Here is a 25536-nt window from a genome sequence, read left to right as displayed (position 1 = left end):
TCGCAGTGGTGGAGTTCCGGAGTTGACCAGAGCGCGTGGGGAGTTCCAACTATCGCGTCTTGATTAGACGCAATAGTTTGAACTCCGAGAAGTCGAACTCTCCGTGTCGACCCGCGCGGTAAGTATAGACCTACCCTTAGTTGTTTACACATATTCCTCCAGAATTTCACCAGTTTAAACCCATGACAGGAAGGCAAGGGACACAGACTTAGCAAAGTAATTTCTTAACCACAGTCACATCATTTTTTTAAAAAACCACTACAGAGTTTACAGATCTTTGTACAATAATAGAAGTCCCAAGATGCAGCCTCCCACCACCTTTAATCTTACCCCTTGTGTGAATCAGGTCTTGCCAACATTTCAGGCTAAGCAGAGTCCCTCCTGCCTTCTCCCTCTCCAGTTTGGTCTTCATTGTGGCAATGGATGGTCCCCCCTCAGAGAAGCACCCCTCCTTAAATTCAGTCTCTGTCCCTTTTTGCCAGGTGTTCCATAGGCTTGCTTGTGTCCTGTCCCCCTCCAGGCTCCTGTGTAGAATCCATTGTTCCATGAGTATGGTCAGCCAGTTAAGAGCGAATCTGACTCAAATGGCCCTAGTATATTGTCTTGATGGCTTCTTAGAGATTGTCCTTCACCAAGGCATCGAGCACCTTTCCTGGTCAGAGTAGCTGACGGCACTATATCATAGTAACCTTGCTTTGGGCAAAGTTAGACAGGAGTTCAGCACATAACACAAAATGGATGTGCTAATCCAAAATGGAGGATACAGTACAAATAGAGATCACATTTGGACCCAGACCTGAGTAGCCCACTCAGCCACAATCACCATTTCACCACTAAAACAGGACCTTCAGAACCACATATTGGCAAAAATCTCTCCCATTCAAATGGTTCCTATGGGTGCTCTTTAGCAGATTCACTGCATTCAGCACTGAGTGACTTTCTATCTTTATGTGGCAATGGAAATTTAGTCTGATTAAGGACTGCAGCATTTAAATAATTATGCCCTTGTGCTCTGTTTATTTCTTTTTGTGACCTTTTACCTGTTCTGGTTTTTTTGGTGAAAGATTTCATTTTAGATTTAAAGGGATACTGGCAAGTTAAATACATATTAAAAGCAAAAACTTTTCCACATACGTTGCTAATAACACATTGATTTTTTTAAACAGAATTTAAATTGTAATATCTATTAACTGATTACTTTTTTGCATTTCTCTGATTTTTGGAAAAGAATTAGAAACTTTCTGTAAACAAAGATGAAAATGACCAATCTATCCATTTATCTGTTTGGTTCTTCTAATTCACATGATGGCTTTTGCATGCTAATATTCTGTTCTCATACTGGTATAAATGGACAGTAACTCAGATGAAGGTAAGGGAGTAACAGAGTAAAATTCAGAGGAAAATTGGGTAAAGGTCTTGTAAATGTGGGGTGATGTTTGTTTCCAGTTGGGAGAAAACAGTCACTGTAATTTTTCTGTTGCTATTATTGCTGTAAAAGCTTTTTACCTAATCCTAAATGTTGGATCTAATGTGAAGAAAGTGTCCCTTTAAGAGGAGAGCACTATGTTAAGGTCCCCCAGGTAGTAATGGCACCATTATTAAAAAACAAACCACTACAACCTTCTGCAAGGGAAGGCTATAGACAACTGCAGTCAAAATATATATATATCAAATTGTCACCAAAATAATAGATGCAGTGACAGAACTTACACTTGGTCATTAGGTTTCCTGCAGGTTACTTAGGACAGATTTTTAAAAAGTTGCGTCTATTTGTTCTGAAGACAGGAAGAAAGATAATGAATACAGTCATGTAGGGGCTCAATCTAAAAGTAGATTTTTTCAAATTTTGAAACTTGAAAAGCTTTGACCAACTCCATAAAATAATCAACATTTCTCCTTCCATCAGAGGCCTGTGTACATGAGAACATAGTCCCAGGTCAATTCTTATGGCCAGGTATATACATCACCCAAAAGATTCCTGCTGTACTTGCCAGCCTTGGGAAGTCCAATGATGGAATCTGTAAGGATGCCAAGCTATCTTCTTGCCATTAGTGGTGATCTAGGACACTAGCTCTCAACCTTTCCAGACTACTGTGCTCCTTTCAAGAGTCTGATTTGTCTTGTGTACTCCCAAGTTTCACCTCACTTTAAAACTACCTGCTTACAAAATCAGACAAAAAATACAAAACTGTCCCAGCCCTCTAATACTGAAAAATTGCTTACTTTCTCATTTTTACCATATAATTCTAAAATCATAGAATCATAGAATTCAAGATCAGAAGGGACCATTATGATCATCTAGTCTGACCTCCTGCAAGATGCAGGCCACATAAGCCGATCCACCCACTCCTGAACTAATTCTCTCCCTTGACTCTGCTGTTGAATGCTCCAAATCATGATTTAAAGACTTCAAGTAGCAGATAATCCACCAGCAAGCGACCCCTGCCCCATGTTCGGAGGAAGGCAAAAAACCTCCAGGGCCACTGCCAATCTACCCTGGAGGAAAATTCCTTCCCGACCCCAAATATGGCGATCAGCTGAACCCCGAGCATGCGGGCAAGACTCTCCACCCAGACCCTCTGGAAAAGGCTAACAATATCCCAACATTGACCCTTTGTACTAATTACCAGTGTGGCACGTTATTGACCTATTGACTAAACCCGTTATCCTATCATACCATCCCCTCCATAAACTTATCCAACTTATTCTTAAAGTCATGGAGGTCCTTCGCCCCCACTGTTTCCCTCGGTAGGCTGTTCCAGAATTGCACTCCTCTGATGGTTAGAAACCTTCGTCTAATTTCAAGCCTAAATTTCCTGACTGACAATTTATATCCGTTCGTCCTCGTGTCCACATTAGCACTGAGCTGAAATAATTCCTCTCCCTCCCTGGTATTTATCCCTCTGATATATTTAAAGAGTGCAATCATATCTCCTCTTATCCTTCTTTTGGTTAAGGAAAACAAACCGAGCTCCTCAAGTCTCCTTTCATACGACAGGCCTTCCATTCCTCGGATCATTCTAGTGGCCCTTCTTTGTACCCGTTCCAGTTTGAATTCATCCTTCTTAAACATGGGAGACCAAAACTGCACACAATACTCCAAATGAGGTCTCACCAACGCCTTATATAACGGAACTAGCACCTCCTTATCTCTACTAGAAATACCTCGCCTAATGCATCCCAAGACCGCATTAGCTTTTTTAACGGCCACATCACATTGCCTACTCATAGTCATCCTACGATCAACCAGGACTCCTAGGTCCTTCTCCTCCTCCGTTACTTCCAACTGGTGCGTCCCCAGCTTATAACTAAAATTCTTGTTAGTCATCCCTAAATGCATAACCTTACACTTCTCATTATTGAATTTCATCCTGTTACTAATACTCCAGTTTACAAGGTCATCTAAATCTCCCTGGAGGATATCCCGATCCTTTTCCGAATTGGCAATACCTCCCAACTTGGTGTCATCCGCAAACTTTATCAGCCCACTCCTACTTTTGGTTCCGAGGTCAGCGATAAGTAGATTAAATAAAATCGGACCCAAAACCGAACCTTGAGGAACTCCACTGGTAACCCCCCTCCAACCCGACAGATCACCCTTCAATACGACCCTCTGCAGTCTCCCCTTTAACCAGCTCCTTATCCACCTCTGGATTTTCATTTCGATCCCCATCTTTTCCAATTTAACCAGTAATTCCTCATGCGGTACCGTATCAAACGCCTTACTGAAATCAAGATATATTAGATCCACCGCATTTCCCTTGTCTAAAAAATCTGTTACTTTCTCAAAGAAGGAGATCAGGTTGGTTTGGCACGATCTACCTTTCGTAAAACCATGCTGTAATTTGTCCCAGTTGCCATCGGCCTCAAGGTCCGTAACCACTCTCTCCTTTAAAATTTTTTCCATGACTTTGCATACTACAGATGTTAAACTAACAGGCCTGTAGTTACCCGGGTCACTTTTTTTCCCCTTCTTGAATATAGGAACTATATTAGCTAATCTCCAGTCAAACGGTACAACCCCCGAGTTTAGAGATTTATTAAAAATCGTCGCTAACGGGCTTGCAATTTCACTCGCCAATTCCCTTAATATTCTAGGATGAAGATTATCTGGGCCCCCCGATTTACTTCCGTTAAACCATTCAAGTTTGGCTTCTACCTCAGATACCGTAATGTCTACCCCCATATCTTCATTCCCATCAGTCCCTCTACCACTATTCCTTAGCCCTTCATTAGCCTCATTAAAGACCGAGGCAAAATATTCGTTTAGATATTGTGCCATGCCAAGATTATCCCTAATCTCCACTCCGTTTAAAGTTTTAAGCGGTCCCACTTCTTCCTTCTTGGTTTTCTTCCTATTTATATGGCTAAAAAACCTTTTGCTATTTGTTTTAATCCCCTTCGCTAGGTCCATCTCCACCTGGCTCTTTGCCTTCCTCACTGCTTCCCTACACCCTCTGACCTCAATAAGGTAGGTTTCTTTGCTGATCCCTCCCATTTTCCAGTCCTTGTACGCTTTCTGTTTTTTCTTAATCACCCCTCTGAGACGCTTGCTCATCCAGCTCGGTCTAAAACTGCTACCTACGAACTGTTTTCCCTTTCTCGGGATACAGGCCTCTGACAGCTCCTGCAACTTCAACCTGAAGTAACCCCAGGCGTCTTCCGCCTTTAGATCCCTAAATATGTTAGTCCAGTCCACTTCCCTAACTAGTCGCCGTAATTTAGTAAAGTTAGCCCTTTTGAAATCGTAAACCTTAGTCTCAGATGCAATTTTGTTTATCCTTCCATTTATTTTGAAACGAATTAGCTCATGATCACTCGAGCCAAGGTTGTTCCCTACAACTATTTTCTCAACAAGGTCCTCGTTACTCACCAAAATCAGATCTAAAATGGCATCCCCCCTCGTCGGTTCAGCAACTACTTGATGAAGGAATTCATCAGCTATCACGTCTAGGAAAAGCTGAGCCCTATTATTATTACTAGCATTTGTTTCCCAATCTATATCCGGGAAGTTAAAGTCTCCCATGATCATACAGTTCCTATTAGTATTTACCTCCTTAAAAACATTAAAGAGCTCTCTATCCATATCCAGGCTAGATCCCGGCGGTCTATAGCACACCCCAATCACTATCCCAGGGGACGCTCTAGTAGTTTTCTTCCCCAATGTCACCGTTGCCCAAACAGACTCCGTATTATCCATTGCATTGCTAGTTATTTCGTTACATTTCACCTCATTATTGACATACAATGCTACTCCCCCACCTTTACCTTTGTTTCGGTCTTTCCTAAACAGCACATACCCTTCCATACCTGTACTCCAGTCATGGCTACCGTTCCACCATGTTTCGGTTATTCCTACGATATCCGGTTTCAATTCTCAGACCAGGAGCTCCAGTTCCTCCATTTTGTTACCTAAGCTTCTCGCATTGGTGAACAAACATCCTAATTTTTGCTGTTTGGCTCCTCTCACCCTTTTCACCCAACTTGGTAGGGACACAGTACTACCAGTATGACCTGTCGGTCTAGTATCCGTCCCCCCCCTCTTCCTTATACCTAACCCTCCCCCTCTGGCTATATCTGTTGTTCTCCCTCTCAATGTATAAATTTGGCGTGGAGAGTACCTGGACCTCTCCCAACCGTCTCCCCCCAATGGCTAGTTTAAAGCTCATTTAATCAGATGAGCCAGCCTCCCTCCTGGAATTCTACTTCCTTCCCTACTCACCGAACAAGTCATTTTCTGTATGAAATTTTAGTTTGTACTATTTCACTAGTGCTTTTTATGTAGCCTGTTGTAAAACCAGGCAAATATCTAGATGAGTTGGTATACCTCCTGGAAGATCTCTGCATACCCCCTGGGTGAGAACCATTAAGATAGGAAGAACAGTGCTAAAGTATGTTCATAGGTGCCGACTTCCCCTCTGCCTGGTCCCGCCCTCAGCTTGCCCCCATTCCACCCCTTCTCCGCCTCCTCCCGTAAGCGCACCACATCTCCGCTCCTCCCCCTCACTCTGGGAACGTCCTAAGTGCTGCCAAACACCTGTTAGGCGGCGGAGGGGCAGGAAGCGCTGGGAGAGACGGGGAGGAGCGGGGACGTGGCGTGCTTGGGAGAGGGGGAGGAAGGTGCTGAGCACCTGTTAATTTTTCCTCGTGGATGCTCCAGCCCCGGAGCACCCCCGGAGTCAGCGCCTATGAATATGTTCACTGGACTACACCCTGGCTGTACCTGTTCTGTACCTGTTCTCTCTCTGTGATCTTGGAGTACATGGAGAAAAGCACATTTTAATATAATCTGGTCTGATTTGTGTATAAAGTCATATACCATTGATTTAGGGAATCTTCCTCCTGGAGATGGAGCTGATGCGACGCTATGTAGTAGTTTTAGAGATGCAATGTACCCAGAGAGAAATGCCCACAGCTACCCTTGCATCATATGCTACAAGTGGCACCTCAGCAATAGGAGGGGCTCTCACAGGAAACACACCCAACAAAATGTTATTTCAACTTATCATGTTGCTTGGATGTTTTAGCAGTTAACATTTTCTCATTCATAACTTAGTTGCTTCTATAGACACATTTAAATACCATGTAATTTTGGAAGGATTAATTTGTGGTATAAACAAAATTCTAGGTTAAGGTTTAATTTGGAGTGTGCATAGGTATGGACAAAAGGAACATATATTCTTTTGGTTTTTTTCCCCTCCCTGTTTGGCCTGCTTTGAGATAGCAGCTGTTGAACTATTGTTCATAAGGTTCCAATCCTCCCCTGCCTTTTTTATTTATGTCTTTATTTTTTGCACAGGCCTGAAACTTCATTTCCATGGTGATAGTGCAACTATTTTATATTTCACAGGGTGATCTGTACACAGTCATCGATCCCAAAGCCATCTGACCTCCTGTGTATTCCAGCTCCTTAGGAATAAAGGGCAAAATTGTGACACTGTTTGCAAAAATTAAAAAACAAAACAAAACAAACCTCTAAAAGCCTAAAATTAGACTCCTAATTCTGTTTTTCTAGTCACATCTTTTGGAGTCATCACAATACACCTCTTAAGCACAGGTAGCTGGACATGAGCTAACATGCTGAAAATAGCGTGGCTGTAGTGGCACCGGAATACAATCCTGCCCAACCCTTTAGGTACATACTTAGGAAGCTAGCCAGATCCACCACAGCCACACTGCTATCTTCAGTGCACCAGCTCAGGCTGCGCTAACCTGTCTGTCTACCCAGTTCCGAGTGACCTGCTACAGCTTCACAACTGCTAACTCTAATTACACTCTGACTTTGCCTGCCAGATTTGCAGCTTGATGCGAGGTGGAATAGCAGAACGGGGAGGGGTCCGAGTAGGACATCGCATTATTGAGATCAATGGGCAAAGTGTTGTGGCCACTGCTCACGAGAAGATAGTACAAGCCTTGTCTAACTCAGTGGGAGAGGTAAGAATCGTCTGAATTTAAAATATTGTATCAAAATATTGAAACAGGTTAGTGAGAATCTCTCTCTATATACTTGGGCTCCTGTTGAAAACAATCTGATGCTAACACTCTTACGCCCTCCATCAAACCATAAAAGAAAAGCAGTTGTGGCTACATTAGCTGCATTTTACCATTGGTTTTCAAGAAAGATTTCCCTGACTGATTCTGATGTTTGAAACTGCAGTCAGACATCAACCATTCAGGTAGGTGAAGAAATATCAGTCAAGCATTGTATAGCCAAGAGCTATGAAAAATGTCTGCATCTCTGTTTTAGATTTTCCAGTCATAAAATGAATTGATAGCCAGAGAGGCGATTGATTAAGACTGACTAATGTTTTTGCTGAGATTCTCTGACTCTGATTAGGGAATTGGGGTAGGAGAGTAAAACATGTGTCTGTTCCTCACCATGTTTAGCGAAACTAGTGACTGATAAACAAGATGTGTGTTGGTGACGTGCCTTCTCATCCCTTTTGAATTTCAGATAGCATCACTATGCTCACGCCATGGAAATACTGACCAGCAAGTTAGCACAACTCTTCCTTCACAAAGCCTTAGTTAACTGGATTTGTGCAGGGAACACCACAAGGATGGGGAGATGGAATTCACACACCACAGAGCCCTGGGGCCTGCAATAGTGGCCCCTGCATCCACATTACTGCAGTCAGTAGCCAGTACTCCTTCCACCCTCTGGTTAGGGTGAGCTAGTGCTCCCCAAAGGGGTAAAGCAGTGTTTAAGCACTGGGTGGTGAGGGCTGTAGGTGGCAGTTTACCCCTTATGAATTGGCATAGCCCTACTTCTAGTGGTGAGATGATTATCACTAATTCCGAGTAGTCTGTGTATATAAAAATCTTTCAATGGCAGGCTGTAGCAGTTAAAAACATAGCCCAGGTAATTTATGATTTTTGGACTACTGCAGCTAGAGTTTGAGCTGTCCTAAGTAATTGTACATTTATAAAAGGCTTTGGCCTGACTGTGCAGTGTCTGTTTTTTTAAAATAGGCTGACAAGTGCAGATTATCATTATTTTAAAATGATCACTGCTATCTACAACCATACTTGGTTCCTTGCCGCTTGTATTGTAGCAATACGTCTCCTGGTGTAAAATCCAAAGTGGCAGCTCCATCTGTGCTTATTTTGCTACAGTTGATAGGTTGGTTGTTTCTAATACCTGCAAAAAAGTTTGTTATAGTTTGTTCATACAATGCCATGTCCTTTAACAATGTTAAATGAAATCTCTGCTTACCTCCCACTCTTCCTACTGAGTATTTACCAAGATTACTGCCAGATGCATCCTTTGATTATTTGACACCTTTACTCCTATCAGAGCCCAATCACCCTTGCTAACAGGCTTAAAAATGATATTTCTTGTAAATTGCTGATTTAGTAGGAATGGGGGGTGGGGGAACTTGCTTTACCTAAATTTGAATGCAGTTGAACATTGTGGGTGGTGAAGTTTAAACTGAATGTTCAAAGGTTCACATTCCATGTTAGAGATACTGTGTTGGATGGGCAGAGAGAGGAAAATCCAGTGCCAGTCAATATTTGAGTAGGCAGGGTGAATTTTCATGTACATGAGATTTTCTTCCTGGCTAATTTCCTTAGCTTGGACAGTGGTGGTTGGATGAAATTGGTAATAGCAGCTGGTTTTCAGTTGCTTTTGCTAGTCTGATATGTCATTTGAAAACAAATTCCTCCTCCCCCAAGCTCTAGGTAGAAACCAGGAAAACCTCCCCTGCAGTCAATAAATGGTGTTAGTGATATGTGCATCAGGCCCCTAGTGATTCTCAACTGATAATTGTTACTATATTTTATGTAAATCAATTGACAGATTCATATGAAGACTATGCCAGCTGCAATGTTCAGGCTTCTAACTGGCCAAGAGACACCCCTGTACATCTAGCACATGAGGCTGTCTCTCTCGACAAAAGAACTAAATGATTCCATCAAAGTTGAAGTCTACACAGAAGAAGAAAGAATTTTGTATTTTGTATGAATGAAAGGCTTTGAAACAGGACCTGAAGATTTCACAAACTGAATGGCCAAGAGTCTCTCCCTTGCCAAAAAGTGATGATCATCTTTATCAAGAACAATAATCACTGACCCAAAATCTTTGTAAGACATAGTATTTTGCAACATCTTCTAAACTCTTTTCTCATTGAAACTTATACATATTTATTTGTAATCTTCATGTGGCATGGTGTACATCTGTCTGTCATGTTTGATAATGTGAGAATGAGTCGGCAGAACATTTACTGCAACGATAAGCAACTGAACAGCAGCCTCAATTTAAAAAAAAAAAATCCAAGTCCCATGTAATGGTCCCTCCACAGCATATTGCATAATTTGAAAGCTGATCCAGGGCAGATGCCATTTTAAAATTTCAGTGATTAGGAATGTGTGCTATTAGATTCTAATGTACAGTAAAACCGTTGTAGTACTTGGTGTAGTTACATGTTACATTTGTCATAATGGTAAGTATAGCAAGGTGTGAATATAAGTGTATAACAAAAGAACAGGAAAGTGTTTCTGATGCTAAATAAAGAATAAATGCCACAAAACTAAATATTTATTTACATTTATTTTTAATTTTCATGGTTTAACAGAACTGCTTTTCTGATACTTAAATGTGTTCCATGGTTTGTGTAATATTTTTTATTACCCTTTGATTTACATTAGCTCACAATGGGAGAGCCATCCTTAGTCTTTTATAAAAACATTCTTGTTCCTGAGGCATTGTTCTGAATGTTTGTTTCTGGTGAATGAGGAGGAACTAGCACCAACAGCAGTATTAGAATGTGTATAGATAAAATAAGTAGTAGTAAAGTTGTATTCATTATGAGAAATTGTTCATTAATGTAACTTTGTCTTGATTTTTTGGGAGGGGAGGGGGACAAGGCCTTGAAGAAAATACACTGTGACTTTAGAAGCCTTACCATGCAGTAACTAAAGCTTTTTAGGATTTCAAGGGGTAACATACGTGGCATGCAACTGACCTTAGGAAAGAATTAACAATAGTATCACTAATAAATCTGGAGTAATAAAGACAACTTGCTTATCTTGTTTATTCTGTTAGTAAGTTTACTGAATTCAAAAATCTTCCTAGATGAAGAATTAAATGGGGCTATTTCTAAGTGCAGTTGCAAAGAATCAGGTAGTTGGAATCCGTCTGCTGCCTTGAAGTCAGAATTATAGTAGGTGGTATATCTGCAGAATTCATAGTGAATGGATGCTTGCAATTACCCTACCTTGTTGCCAGTGGATGTCACTGTAGCTTCATGTGCATGTAGTTGAAGCAGCATCAATTTAAAATATTAGCGGTATTGATGATTGACAAACACACATTCTGAACTAAAGCTACCCATCTCCAGCTACACAGCCTTGTGACCTTTTCACAGATTGTCTGCCAAGTTCAGAGTGACACAAATGAAAACAGCCAAGCAATTAAACCCCAGAGATGTGTTTACAAAAATTAAAATTTTGCACATTAGACTGGATTCCTTATGAGAACACTGATCATGCCCTTTCCCATCTCTGCCGAGTTGTAGCTTGCATTGTTTTGTTCTTAACAAAGACCTGGCAGGCACCATCTGCTGTTAGTATTGGCATTAGTTGAGTTTTTTAGGCCAATTTTTAATGCAGAAGAACTACTAGAAGAAAATTTTAGTAATAAAATTATCCATGCTAACAAATGGAATAAACCAAATCAGAGGAAGATGAGGGCCTAATAGGATGCCAAAGATGTATCAGGATTCAGGGTTTTAAAGAGGTTTTTCAGGGCCCAGGGCAACATCTGAAACTGTGCCCCCCTCCCTTCCAAAATTACTGTGACGATGAAAGAGTTTAAGATGGGAGGGAATGGGGAGCAGGGTTAGCAAGGGTCCAGGCCAGTGGAGTGGCTGCTCTCCTCACAGGGAGAGAGGAGTTGTGGCCCCTCCACTGGTGGGAATGGTATTCACAACCCTACTCCTAGCTCTGGGTGGCTTCAGACCCACCAGTTGATGATGACAATGATAGGATCTGAGCCTGGCCAGGATGGGGGAGTCACTACCCATCATGCAATGCCACTCAAATTTGGCTCAGCTTCCCCCCCCCCCCCCATTTGTGGGGCCCTCTCAAACAAGACAGGAGGGCAAACTGCCCTTTTTGTGCTTCCTCCAGGTAGCCCTATCTGGATTCAGCTCAGCGGTTGGCCATGAAAGGTTATGGAAGTCAGCTTTTAGGCAATTCCAGCAGTGCAATGGCTTTGTCTATAGTGCACCTGCTGGACATAATTTGTAGTGAATTTAGACCTCAGTTTATAATGGCATCTCCCAACCCATCAAACTCACGAGGATTCAGAAGAAAGCAAAAAATAAACCACTGTGCAGCCTTTACTAGAATTTAAAAGGGCAAGGGGCATTTGAGAAACAAAACAGCTCTAGCAGAAGATAACAATTAGCTTAGCGTCATGAAACCTATGTACACTTAGATATGGAAAGAAAGGGACCAGCAAAAGCAGCTATGCTCCTATAATAAGAGCGAATCTTTGTATTTCTAACCAAATCAGTTTTTGCAGAAGCAAACTCCAGAAATACTTTTTATTAAAACACTGATGATAGTTAAAACCCATTGAGGTACATTAAATAAATGCAACTTGTAAGTTGTACAAAAGGTCTCTTGGTGATGGTTTTCAGGAAATGCTGCATGGCAGCAGCATCTCCATCAATACGTTCAAATCAATGCATATCTGTTTGGGAAAAACATTTGTTACAAGTTTAATAATAACCCTTTAAATTTTGCAAAATGCAGGGCTTAAAAATTTACATTCAGAAAAAGAGTGGTGGTGGTCTGCTATTAAATAAAAAGTGGAATTCCAAAAGGAAGACACTTTTTTTCCTTTCTAAGCCATCCATTATTTGCATTTCTCCATGTGCTGGACTCTTCTCTTTGCTGGAATCTGCATACCTGTAAACTGTTGTCAAAGGATGGTCTCCCGGCAAACTCCAATCAAACTGTGTGGCCTGTCCCGCTCTAAATTGCGAGTGATGTGGGACCTGCGTAAGAAGGCAACTGGAGAACTTAGAGCACCACAACTCTGAAGGTGAAGATCTTCTTGAAGTCGTTTTCTAGAGGTATTCACATTCTGCTGGGAACTTGTAATTACCTGATAAAGGGGGAGCATGGAGAGAGGCGGAGGAAAAGGAGACAGGATACTTAAAAGTGGCAATTCTTCAACAAAAAAAACTTCAAAAACAGACTCCAACAAGAAACTGGAATTAATTTGCAAACTGGACACCATCAAATTAGGTCTGAATAAAGACTGGGTCACTCCACAACTAATTTCCCCCTGCTGATACACACACCTTTTGTCAACTGTTTGAAATGAGCCACCTTGATTGTATTGAACTCATTAGCATGACAAAAGTGATTTTTCCTCCCTTCTTGTGAACTGTTGAGAATAGCCCACTTCCACCTTAATTGAATTGGCTCGTTAGCACTGACCCCTCACTTGGTAAGGCAACTCTCATCTTTTCATATGCTGTGTATTTATACCCTACTGTATTTTCCACTCCATGCATCTGATGAAGTGGGTTTTAGCCCACAAAAGCTTATGTCCAAATAAATTTGTTAGTCTCTAAGTTGCCACAAGGACTCCTCGTTGTTTTTGAGGATAAGAGCTGTTTGTTTCACTGCAAAGATTCAGTCACTTCTGTTACAGTAGCAGTTTTCTGCTCACTCTCTTTTATTGAATGTTACCTAATACTGGTTAGCCCACAGAAGGTAAAATCCTAATACTAACCACCAGCCAATGGCCTTTATTTCAAGTGGGAGGGGCTGTGCTTTTGCTGCTGAAATCTCAGCTTCATTCCTCACTGACAACCCATGAAGCAGCACCATGTAGCTGCCGCCGGGACAAAGAATGCAGAAACCACCGTCCTCCTTCAAAAAAAAGCTTGGTTTAAATTAAAGGAAATATGTTTCCCCCTTCTCATAGGGGAACAAACTGGTAATTGGGGGGCCTTCCAAATGGTCAGACCTGGGTCCAGCTAGACAGGAAGCCTGCGTTAAGCTGCAGTGACCTCAGGCTCTTGTGCTTTATGCTGCTTCAGACAGACTTTTAGAGATAGAGGGGAGATAGAGCACTGCTGTGGTTGGCCTTAGCTGATCAGAGAGTAAGTGATGGAATTGTGACTCCTGCTGAGGCATGAAGGAGGGGAATTAGATAGAGAGGAAGGTGTTTTCTTAGAACACAGCTTTACCTTTTAGTCCTCAGCTATAAGTTTGGGACAATGAACTCCATCCACTTGCTTAGAGAGGAGAGGGTTATGTGTGTTTTGGAGAGGGAAAGAGAGATTGATTTTTCCCGTCCATTAACTAAAATTTGTGTTCTTTCTCACCATCACTTAAAGAGCAACTCTTTTGTGAAGTAGCTTGTCATTTCCATTTACACCTCTAAGTCTGAATTACATAATGGTTATTGAAAAGGCTCTGAGCTTCAAGAGCAGATTGATGGAGCTGCTTAGACTTTGAGTGACTGTTAATGTTTGCTGACTGGAAAAATAACTTTACTAGGATTGTTCCCTTTGTTTGAAGCAGCCATGTGTCTCCTCAGATCTCAAAAACTACACTTGATAAAAATCACACGCATGGTTTCCATTTTTACTATCTGTAAAACACTCAGTCTATAGTATTTTTCTTTTTGAGAAGTTATGGCTTTCCATTATAGCCCTAATATACTGTTTTCAGCTTTCTAACCTTTGGGAGTTAATGACCTATAATGATTTCAAAGCAATAAAAATGTTAACGATGTAAGGTCACTGTGGAATTCTTAAGTATCTCAGGATTACTGCTTTTCCACTGCTGTAACTAGATATAGTAAGGTTAGTATTTCAGTTTGTTCTATTCGCCAGCAAGCAAAAGGCTAATGCAAATTATCTTATGACCAGGCCTTGGTCAATGGTGGACACTTTGTACAGCACTTAAGTTTCTCTCACAATGCTATTTAATGACCACTATATTACATATTTAAAGACACAGGAAGTTTTCATACTGCTGAGGAAAAGAGTGGACAAGCAGGCAAATGCGATAGAGACAATTATCTCTACGATATGGGGTTGCTCCCATTTATATATCCTCAATTTTCCACCCAGAATCTTATGGTAGTGGGGTAGCATCAGTGTTCCCTCTAATTTTCCCCACACACGTGCGGCATGAATTTTGTTACATGCACCAATATGGAGGTGGGTCCGAGGGGTTCAGAGTATGGGAGGGGGCTCAGGGCTGGAACAGAGGGTTGGAGTGCAGGGGTGTGAGGGCTCCAGTTGGGGGTGTGGGCTCTGGGGTGGGGCTGAGGGGTGGGGGTGGGGGGGTGAGTGCTCCGTGGTGGGGCCGGGGAGCAGGGGGTGAGGGCTCTGGCTGGGGGACTTGGGGTGCAGGAGCTATGGCAGGGAGAGAGGACTCCCCCCCACCTCTCTCTGCCAGAAGAGGCGATTCTCCCCTGGACGCAGCAGGTTGGGGCCGGGGCAGGGGATTCCCTGAGCGCTTGCCCAGCCATGCAGCTTACAGTCAATTTAGGGTAGCATGTCTCTCAGCCTCCCAAACCATTGGGAGAAGGGAGCTCCATTTCTACAGCTGATATTTTTGTTACAAAATGAATAAGAGGTCAATCCTGCAGTCGTATTAAAATTTGGCCAATAGGCATTAGAAAATTAGACGGCCAAACAGGGTTTATTTTGAATCATGCTTTAGATTACAAAACATATTAAACTTCATGCATTGTTCAATGCTTTGTTTTTTCACGGTCTCTTCCAAGCATGTGAACCAAACTTATTCCTCAGTCTGTGGGGATTCTCTGTTCCTTAATTCTGAGAATTAGAATGTGGCAGCTTCCTAAAAAATAACAAACCTGGTGTTCATCTTCTAGCCAGAAGCATGGGTGAGCACTGTCCTCCTTCAGAACAGATGCCAATACCACTTGTCTATCTACCCATTCTTGGGTAATTGGTAGACTCCATCCCTCCCTTTTGCCATCCAAATGTATCTGCTCCACAATGCAGCTGAAGAAGTTCAAGAAGTAAAAGCTCCAAGTCAGTTTCCAAACCTTTGTACCCTATGTCCTCAAATACGTTCCCTATAAATCTTCAAGGATAGCATCAGTATCAATTCCTGCTCTGTGGAGTTTAGTCCTAAAGGCCATCTTTCAAATCATGTCTTGTTCAGTTCAAAATATGTCATTGCTTGACAAAATTAATACTCTAAAGCCAACCCAGGACACAAGCAGGGAACTGGTGCTAACATGCTTATTATAAAAACCATAATGGTCCTACCTGGTCTATAATGTTGGCACTGAAGATGGCTTCTTCCATGTGTCTTTCATCAGATTTGATTACAGATCTTATGCTGTTTACAACATGACGCACTTCTGGAGGGAGATTACAGTCTGAATGTTCCAAAAATTTAGCCACCAAAATTTTTGTGTCTTTATAGGCCTTAAGGTCTACTAAAGAGTGCGGTCGCTCTTTGGAGATTGTGTTGAAGGCCTTTGGCTTTAACTGTAGGTCAATTTTCCTTGTCTCTCTTTGTTTTCCAGTGGGTGGGAAACGGCTTACAGAGTCCTGGCAAGCAGAGGCAGCCACATGAGAACTAGAAACGGGAACTAAAAATAAAGCAGGGGAAATGAATCTTTTAAAAAAAGGCTAGAATAAGAAAGGTGTCAAATCAAACGTCCTCACAGGGGAATATTATAATGTTCAGCCTACAACCTATAACTCCTAGTAGGTTCACAGTGCAACAAACATATATAAAAACAAAGGAAACATTTAAAAATAGTTATTTTAAAGACTTCTAATAAGGGAACTGAATGCTGGTGAAACACTTCACACTGGCATTCCTTGAAAAGTTCTCCCTTTACCCCCAGAAAAGGTACAGCACTGAGAGTGGCAGGGCAACATTCCTCCCCAGGACCAAGAGGCACCACATGGGAGAGTGGATAGTTAAAAATCTTCATGTTCATTGACCCTTCTGCTAATACTGCTATCATGAATGCCAATTGATACTAATGGTGTTAGGGGAAATTTTTCCACTACAGACTGGGCTGAGACAAACATTCATTATATACAAGCCACTGCCCCTATGCTATAAACAAAGCTGTAGACTCAAGTTCCCAGGACAACTACTCAGACCAAGAAAAGTTTAGGACTGGGCTGGTGGCCTGAGTCATTTTATACCAAAGTGAATAATGCATCAAACCATTGTGAAAATAGAGCAAAAGCCCTTGCTGAAATAAAAAGATCCAGGTCCCTGCTGATTTTCTCCTGAAGGCTGCTTCCCAAAATATGTGGTGTGCTGCATTATAATCTGTCACAAAACTCTGCCCCCCAAACCTACTTCAGTGCTTCCAATATGTTTTACTAAGGCAACCTACCAACTGCATTGTTTTTTTTTTGTGAACCACCATTACATATACATATCCTGCGCCCTGGCACTGCAACCCTAACTGTGGCTTGGTGGACTGGTGATAGAGGGACAGCAGGGCCAAACTTAAGTGGTGGTGCAACCCCAGGTGCAGGACAGGAGCCATTGCTGCAGGGTGAGCATAGGGTGGACTCACTCTGCACCGAGCCGTGAGAAGTATACATGTGCCTAAGGTCCTGTGACCCAGAATGGGATGGTTTGGGAACCATCTCTTTTAACTGGAGAAACTGTAATGAAGCACTAGAGTAAAAGAAAAGAAGTTCAGAGGCCGAGGCTCAGCACTAGAAAGAGTGATAACGTCTGGATCTAGGCATCATGTGCATTGAAAATGGTGTTATCCAAAACTGAACATAATTTTTGTACACCTCTACCCTGATATAACGCTGTCCTCGGGAGCCAAAAAATCTTACTGCGTTATAGGTGAAACCGTGTTATATCGAACTTGCTTTGATCCGCTGGCGCGCGCTTCCCCCCTCCCCCCCCGGGGCGCTGCTTTACCGTGTTATATTCAAATTCGTGTTATATTGGGGTAGAGGTGTATATTATTATTATTACTACTATTATTATTGTTAACAGAGTTTGGAGGAAAAGAGTCCCAATTACTTAGTTTTTTTTCCCCAATCAATAATTATACCAAGCTTAGAGACTGAAAAATAAAATCATAATACAATTTTAGAAAATTGAGTCCTCTCCTGTTTCTAATGCAGCCTGAAATAATCCTGTTTCCTAATGTTGGCTACATGTAGGAGCGCAGGCAAATTATCACCTGTTAAGAAATGTTTCCAGGGTTATGATGCATTTTCCTCTTTGTTGTATATTTATCAAAGGTGCACATATTTAATGTTATAGGCCTAATCTTGAAAGCCAATTGACATCAGTGATGTGCAGTGAGGACTCAGCTCATCTTGGGAACAGGCCCTATTGTAATTCCTCAAGAGACCCAATTAACCATATAGGTATCTAGGATGTACTAGAAACAAGCAGGATGAATTCCTCTTGCCTCTATGTCTAAAGGAGCAGGAGTTCTGTTTAACAATTTCATTCCCCGTTACAGATTCATTCTGTTGCAGAGCAAGTGTCACGCACCACTAATTTTAGTTAATGTACACATTCTGGAGAATACCTTGCCACCTTTTCCTGAGCTCCATCCTATCATTCAGGTGCCAAAGCATCAATGAACTGCAGAGGAGCTAGCAAAGCATCTGCAAACAGCTCCAGAGGGTACCTGAGAGGCCAGCACAATGATCATGTGATGATGCCACATAGTAATTACCACCACAGTCTTCTGACAGTCAAAAAGGATTAAATCCACCCATTTGTGGTAAGCCTGTTTATTACTCTTTCCAACACTGAAAACTATTTTGAACTTCTAGGTACATTAGAGGATGTTTTTCTTCTGCATCTTCAGGGCAAAGCAGATAATGAAAAACTGGTCTAATCCTTCCTGGCAGAGTGTATAATTAAACCAGGAAAAAACAATATTAAAAGAACACTGAGTCTCACAAACTCAAAGCCATAATGAAATTAAGAGGGCTGCTTCTGCCCTTAACTTGCCTTGATGTACCTAGGTACTGCAATACATGATGGTGTATGGCTCTCCAGTTAAGAGGTGACATTTCAATGGGTTTAAGTGGAATTTGTCTTGGCAGCCTTTACCACACTCATGGTGCTTAACATACCTGGGGCATAGAGCAAAATGAAACACTAGACATTGTGGTTTGCCACACTAGTCACTATAGAGAATGCCAACAATGGATGGGGTTACTCTGGGCTAATGTGCACAGCGATAGTGGCAAATCCTCCCAGCGTAGATGCAGTTTATACTAGCATCACTAATTGTTTTAGTCCTCCTTTGTTATGGTAATAGCTTATTGAAAAAAAATACAAACAATTCATTTATAAATACTTTTAAAATTGAGAACCCCTTTCTTATTGAGATTGTGAACCTACCACAGTCACAATGTGCAGGGATTACTGACCATGAGAGTCTATTACATCAAAGGTATTTTTGATGTTCTTGTATCTGAATCAGCAGATTTCCTGCTTTAAACAAACAAAAAAACCAAGAAATCTGACTCCCAACATCAAGAGGTAACTGGATGGATTATTGACCAAAGAGACCAGAATGGGTCTATCATGTCAAGTCTTACTTGGGGGCACATTAATCTGAGGATTATTGACACAAAAGTCCATAAAGTCTTAAACCTGCTTGGAAACAAACACTTTAATTCCTGGATTATTAATACATTAGGCGTAATGGCTGTTGTGTTACTGTAGGTACTGCGCAAGTGCAATAATTCTGCTCAAATATTTTATGCTAGAAGCTAGTTGCTGTGCAATGGCTGTAGCACGCGTGATCCAATCTGGCAGAGACTCTCCACATCAATGTGTAGCGTTACATTTATAAATCACTAAAAGTCAGGATTTATCTAGTGGAAATATGGCAGGCACCTAAGAGAAGGTGGCACCTAGGTGTGAAAACTGAGTTCTAATTAACGTTTTCCTACAACTTCTCCATCAGGAGACACATACCTGGTCTTCCCCCATGAAAGATGGCCCCCACACAAATCTACCAACGTAAACTTGGGCAAATCACTTTATTTTCTGTGCAGAAATTCCCCATCTATACAATGGAGATAGCAAATAATTTCTGTCCCCCTCCCTTTCTCTTTTGTCTTTTTAGACTAATCTTTTTGGGGTAGGGACTCTCTTTTCACTATATATTTGTACAGCACTAGCAGGATTAGTCTCATCTGAAGCCTCTAGATGCTACCGTAACACAAATTATAATAAAAAGAAAGCTAAACTGTAAATTACTTTCAACAACTAGCTTTTCCTCTGGGTTTTGGGTGGGGCCCAGCTAGTTCCCAGCATCCCATCTCTTGTCCTCAAACTCTGTGGATCCCCAGTTCCATTTCTGCAAGGTCACATCTACCCTACCCTCAGGCACGGCTCCCTCCCTGCGTGGAAGTAGAAACAAGCACAAAGGAGAGTGAGTGTGTCAGTTTCCTGTATCTTTGCATTCCTCTGGAGAACATTTGTTTGGTCTGGCTTGTGATCGGGATGCTGATGTTCCCTTTCCCTTCCCTTACTTTTCTCCTCTATAGAAAGCAGGGACCTGTGTGTGCTTTAACGTCAAAAGGCTGTCTTCCTACTTCTGCCAACAAATTCAAAAAATACAGAGCCATTGGGGCCCTTCTCACTGGACTGAATCCACCTCACTGCAATAATCCCACCTAGCTGGATTTGGCGCAAAGAAGCTGCATGGGTAGAGGGGAAATAGAATCCTCCTTCCCAGGCATGGAACATCAGTAGAGTTCTGTGCCAGATACTGCAGCAACCATGCTGAATGCTGTTCCCCCATTCTGCAAGGAGCATCCCCACTCCTTACCTGGCCACTCTCACCTTGTTCCCATGCCCCAGTGCATGGTGGTGTGCCCAGGAGTGTGGACCCCCTTGAATGGGCTGCAGATCTTCTGCCTCTCCTGCGCTGAAACTACCCCAATTCCACTGTGCCTCAGGCCTTCACTGCTGCACAGGAGTTTTTCCACTGAATGAACAATGTACAGCCTAAAGCAATTACCAGATTGCAATTTGCAGCATCTAAACATTCCATGTTAAACTCTACAACTTCACAGCCCATCCCTGAAGTATCCAGATCAAATGCTTAGGCAGAGATAGCCAAAGATAAGCAACTCCAGCTGTTTGTCACAAGAGAAAGCACCTTAGGAAAGATGAAGCTGAAGGGGCTGATACAAACAGCTGCTACATGTCATTGGAAATACACTTCTTGTAATATTTATGTAATTTCCAAATAATGTTCAACAACCTCTTCCCTCTAGCAGGGAGGAAAGCAAGCAGATGTTATGACTAGGGTTGAGGAACTCCATGGAGCTGGAGATTTTCTGAATCTCTCAAACTGTTTATGAAGTTTACAAAATGGTTGAATTTGCAAAGTTCTCTTTCTTTTCACTTAAACTCATCCATTTCTCCAAAGGGATTTAATTTTAAAGAACAAACAATTTGGTGATGAAAGAATCTCCCACCAGCTAGATCAGCACAAGTAAGCTTCCTATACATTACATACAGGTGCATATTGGTGTTGTCTTTAGATCTTTCTCTGCCACTTTATTTACAGTCTCTGCTAAGCAGAACAACTTTCCAATGCATGAAGTTAAGTGGGTGGGAAATTAAACAAAATGAGTTCCCATATCTCTAGTTTTAACCCACACGACTACTTCTTACCAGATACACAGCATTACAATAACATTCACATATAAGAAATCCAACATATACTATTTTTAGATTAAGGATACACATTTCTTGGATGGCAATTTGAAGCCAGGTTTCTAGATTTAAAATGCCAGTGCATTAACTCACTGTTCCAGGGAGTTCACAGAACTACATGTTAATGTCTCTGAAATTCACAGAATCACAGAAATTAAAGATGCAAAAGTCCTAGTAGATCGCCTAGCCCAGGGGTCGGCAACCTTTCAGAAGTGCTGTGCCGAGTCTTCATTTATTCACTCTAATTTAAGGTTTTGCATGCCAGTAATACATTTTAATGTTTTTAGAAGGTCTCTTTCTATACATCTATAATATATAACTAAACTATTGTTATATGTAAAGTAAATAAGGTTTTTAAAATGTTTAAGAAGCTTCATTTAAATTTAAATTAAAATGCAAAGCCCCTCAGACCGGCGGCCAGGACCTGGCAGTGTGAGTACCACTGAAAATCAGCTCGCGTGCCGCCTTCGGCACACGTGCCATAAGTTGCCTATCCCTGGCCTAGCCCATCATTCTGCTGGTGCAGGGTTATTCTACATACTATTTTCTTCTCATGTTTTGTCTGGTTCTGCTTTTAATTAGCCAAGCAATGACTCTTCCACCAGTTCCCTTGGAAAATTATTCAACAGTCCAACTGCTATCACTGGTAGGACAACTTTTCTTCCTTTTACTTTCCATCTATTCCTCCACTTTACTCCTTTGAAGATCCCTGAACAATTTACTTCCTTTTGTGATGTCGATCCCTTTTCAATAGTTATAGACTGTTGTATCATCTCTGCTATCATTTGGCCAAGTCATTCTACTGTAACAAATACTTTCTCTTTTACAGTCATAAACTGATTTTTCATGAAGAGTTGGCAGCTGCTAAGCAAGACCCCTCCCTTTCTCTCCCTCCCTGGCTGAGGGGGGTTTTATAGCAGAAGAGACTGCTGCAGGAAAGCCAGACGCTACCACCTTGTTATTCTCATCACCATCCTTCTGAAAATGACCCACCATCTTGTCACTACACAGTCATACTGGACCTGCTGCCTCTAGAGACAGTGCTAATAGTGTATTGCTTGCTGATCCTATCAAAGACAGTGCCACCTCAGGGAGAAAAACCAGAAGCCAGGCCTGTTGCACTACAAGTATGTCTGCTTGGCCACTCCCCTTTCCTGAATGGTACCCCAGCTTCCACGCAACTCTTTAGTCTTGGTGTTCAGTGTGACAGTGGCAGACTAGCAGAAGCACCTGTTCTTCATACGCTTCCCAAGGTGTAGGTTTTTGACTCAGTGGAAAAAGGTCAATACAATGAAGATCAGCAATTATTAATTTCACACTTGTACATTTTTTTCCACATTCCTCTGCCTATAACTTTTAAACATGGGAAATGTACAAGGAGCTAAATTCTACATGTGTAAATGATGCTGCAAAACTTGATATAATTTCCAATAATACTAGCTGCAGGATAAATCAACTGTGCTTGATTTGTTCCATAGTACATTGCCTTAGTGGCCCACACTTACCTTCCGTGCTGGAGGAACATGATACAGGGTCACTAGTAGATCGGACTATGTTTGGAATGCCGTATTTTCTAATGCAATGCTGCTGGGCAGTTCTCTCGGGGCAGCCATAGTGTGATGAAGTACTTGCAGGCACAGAACAGGGAGAGGGCTGAGTGTGTACAGCAGCAGGCTGGTTAAAGACCCCACAACATATTTTCATTTGTTTCAAGGGTGGTGTGGTTTTGTTTTCTCTAACAGAGCTCTGGGATTCTCTTTCTGATGGGCTGAAATTCTCTGAGGAGCAGTCTGAGGCTCTGCCATGAACATAGTTCTCATATTCCTGGCCTTGAGACCTGTCCATCGAGGCTCTGCTGCGGGAACTGCCATCCTCATCAGGAGAACATTGTGAGTTAGTCCTGTGAAACCCAGAGCGAATGCTGTGATTCAAACTGGTGCAGCTCCTGTTTGTGGCACCTTTGTGGGTTGTACTGTATGGAGAAAAGTCTGTGGAACGAAGAGACCCCTGAACTTCCAGAGAATAAAGATCCTCTGAAGAGTAGCTATGATCTGGGATATCAGCAACCTCAGAGACCATAAGAGAGGTACTGTCAACAGACACTGAAAAACAAGGCATTTGGAGTATTATCATATTGCAGTCATCTATATCATTATTAGTATTAATTCTGTTTTTAAGCCAGCTATGTGCCAGTGCTGTACAAGACAAAACATGAAGAAAGTCCTTGTCCTAAAGAGATGATGATCTAATGGTTCAACTCATGGATTTAAACCAATATATTAAAATATTTTAAATGACAAAATGCCAGGATAGTAAAGACTGAAGTCATCCTCCTGCTTTTAGTCTCTTTTAAGCAAAATGCTTTGAGCTATTCTCATCTATTTTCTTTCACTGATAAAGCCCATACCAAAGTATATTCTCCCACTACAGTTAGAGTGGGGTGAAGTCCTGCCTTTGGTTTATTTGATAAACATTTCTTTTAATGCTGAAAGGATTGTGTGTGGTAGGAACAATAACACTTTACACAGATACTCAGTAACCAAGGCATTTATCAAAGTTTTATACCTACCAGTATTATCAATGCTAGTTTTGTATCTAACACCTTGTAACCAGGCATCACATGTGTCTCAAATACACATCAAAGATTTGAAAAAGAATCCACCCTTGTACCATCTCTTTAGCATACAAAATGTATAGTGTATCAGAGATTTCTTTGTCTCTACGTGGCAGATGAAAGCTCAACATTCTCTCAGATATACATCACTGTGGAAGCCCTTTGTATTAGAAGCTGAGATTTTTATCTCTTCTTCCAAGATACTCACACATTTATATATAAATGAAAATGTGTGTGTGTTATGTAAAGCTGTATTTTTCCTCCTCTTTGTTGCCAGAAATGATTTTCAAGAGAATAAAGAACCACGCCTACATCCTGGCCTGTACGTTCTTTTTTGCCCAACTTCAGAATACAACCAATTACTTTTCTATAGTGGACTAGAACTGATGAGGAGTTACCAGGTGTCATCCCCAATTATATACAGAATATACATCACTTAAAATAAATTGTTCCATTCAGCTCAGCAATCTCGGATGCCCCCTTTCATGTAATAGCTGTTGCCAGCAATGTTGGTAAGGTAAACAGGTTCTCATATTTGTGTTGAGGGATGGGACAATAGGATCTGTTAGCAGGTTTACAAATGTTTGGTAAAGTGCCTCTGCACCTGGGGTCTGGCTAGCAGGAAGCAATGGAAGTGCTGAAATGAAAAAAAGCCTCTTAGTGCTGTATTCCTGGCCTGCAGGAAATATTGTAAACTTCAAAAGGGAGCTGTGGTATTTTGGGGGCTTACTCTGGCACTCCAAAGATATGGAGAAGGAGCCATTACTGCATATGTCATCAAATATCCAAAAGGCTAGATTTTATGAAGGACTTTTCATCCCCACTCAAAATTGCTAAGTGAGACCTAGTATTTTCCTCAGGGCACGTGGGAAATAAACTCACATTTGCCAGGCAACTTAAGTTTGCCAAAGGACACATTAGTCAATTATGTAAATATCTATTTAGACATGTTAAAATGCATATTATTTACTGCTCAAAGTGTATTAGGTACACTGAAACTTAAGTTTGGTGATGTAAATACTTATTTAGACATTTTTAAATAGCATGTTTGTTAAATATACCAGAATCTCCCAAAAGCTTCCTACTTGGGTAGTTAAAATGAATCTTTGTAACATATCACATTAAGTCATGATTTGAAATCTTTAGAATATTAAGACAGATGCGTAAATGGGTTAAATCTGTATCCCATCCTCAGAGCACAGACCCTGAAGTAGTGTCCAAACTCACCAAACCTCTTTTCCAGGATTTGGTTTTATTGATACTCAGAAACAATCAGATAGTATAAACCTTCCAAACAGACACTCCCACTCTCTCTGTATCCTGGCTGGAGCTGTTTGGACCCATTGGTTAGCCTGACATAAGGGCCTTATTTACACTTTCTCATGATTGCTACACTCCACTGCTGCAGTTCCCCTAGTGGCAGGGGCGGCTCTAGGAATCCCGCCGCCCCAAGGAGGGCGGCGCGCCCCGCTCTGGCGGTCGCCGGTCCCGCGGCTCCGGGGGACCTCTTGCAGACGTGCCTGCGGAGGTTCCGCTGGTCCCGCGGCTCCGATGGAGCATCCGCTGGCATGCCTGCGGGAGGTCCACCCGAGCCGCGGGACCAGCGAACCCTCCGCAGTCATGCCTGCGGGAGGTCCACTGAAGCCGCGGTACCAGCGAACCCTCCGCAGTCATGCCTGTGGGAGGTCCACTGGTCCTGCGGCTCCGGT

The 25536-nt window shown here is 41.9% G+C and overlaps 2 protein-coding genes across 14 annotated transcripts in view; one reads left to right on the top strand and one right to left on the bottom strand.

Annotated features, from left to right (window-relative positions):
- APBA2 (amyloid beta precursor protein binding family A member 2) overlaps positions 1–10412 on the top strand; it is a 228795-nt gene extending 218383 nt beyond the window's left edge. For 8 of the 10 annotated variants that reach the window (XM_044980032.1, XM_044980038.1, XM_044980034.1 and 5 more), the window contains 2 exons: positions 7294–7434; positions 7955–9256. In XM_044980032.1, the coding sequence (XP_044835967.1) occupies positions 7294–7434; positions 7955–8032 (219 nt within the window). In that variant the 3' untranslated portion in view covers positions 8033–9256. Of the gene's footprint in view, positions 1–7293; positions 7435–7954; positions 9257–9301 lie in introns of those variants that run through there. The other 2 variants (XM_044980042.1, XM_044980041.1) reach the window with 2 other exon arrangements.
- A 64-nt stretch (positions 10413–10476) lies between these two features.
- FAM189A1 (family with sequence similarity 189 member A1) overlaps positions 10477–25536 on the bottom strand; it is a 414937-nt gene continuing 399877 nt past the window's right edge. For all 4 annotated transcript variants that reach the window (XM_044980045.1, XM_044980043.1, XM_044980044.1 and 1 more), the window contains 3 exons: positions 22719–23315; positions 15780–16108; positions 10477–12616 (listed from right to left, as the gene is read on the bottom strand). In XM_044980045.1, the coding sequence (XP_044835980.1) occupies positions 12431–12616; positions 15780–16108; positions 22719–23315 (1112 nt within the window). In that variant the 3' untranslated portion in view covers positions 10477–12430. The remainder of the gene's footprint in view (positions 12617–15779; positions 16109–22718; positions 23316–25536) is intronic.

This window comes from Mauremys mutica, chromosome 11 (genome assembly GCF_020497125.1).
Source record: "Mauremys mutica isolate MM-2020 ecotype Southern chromosome 11, ASM2049712v1, whole genome shotgun sequence".
Lineage (NCBI taxonomy): Eukaryota > Metazoa > Chordata > Testudines > Geoemydidae > Mauremys > Mauremys mutica.
This window is presented reverse-complemented; position numbering and strand designations above follow the sequence as displayed.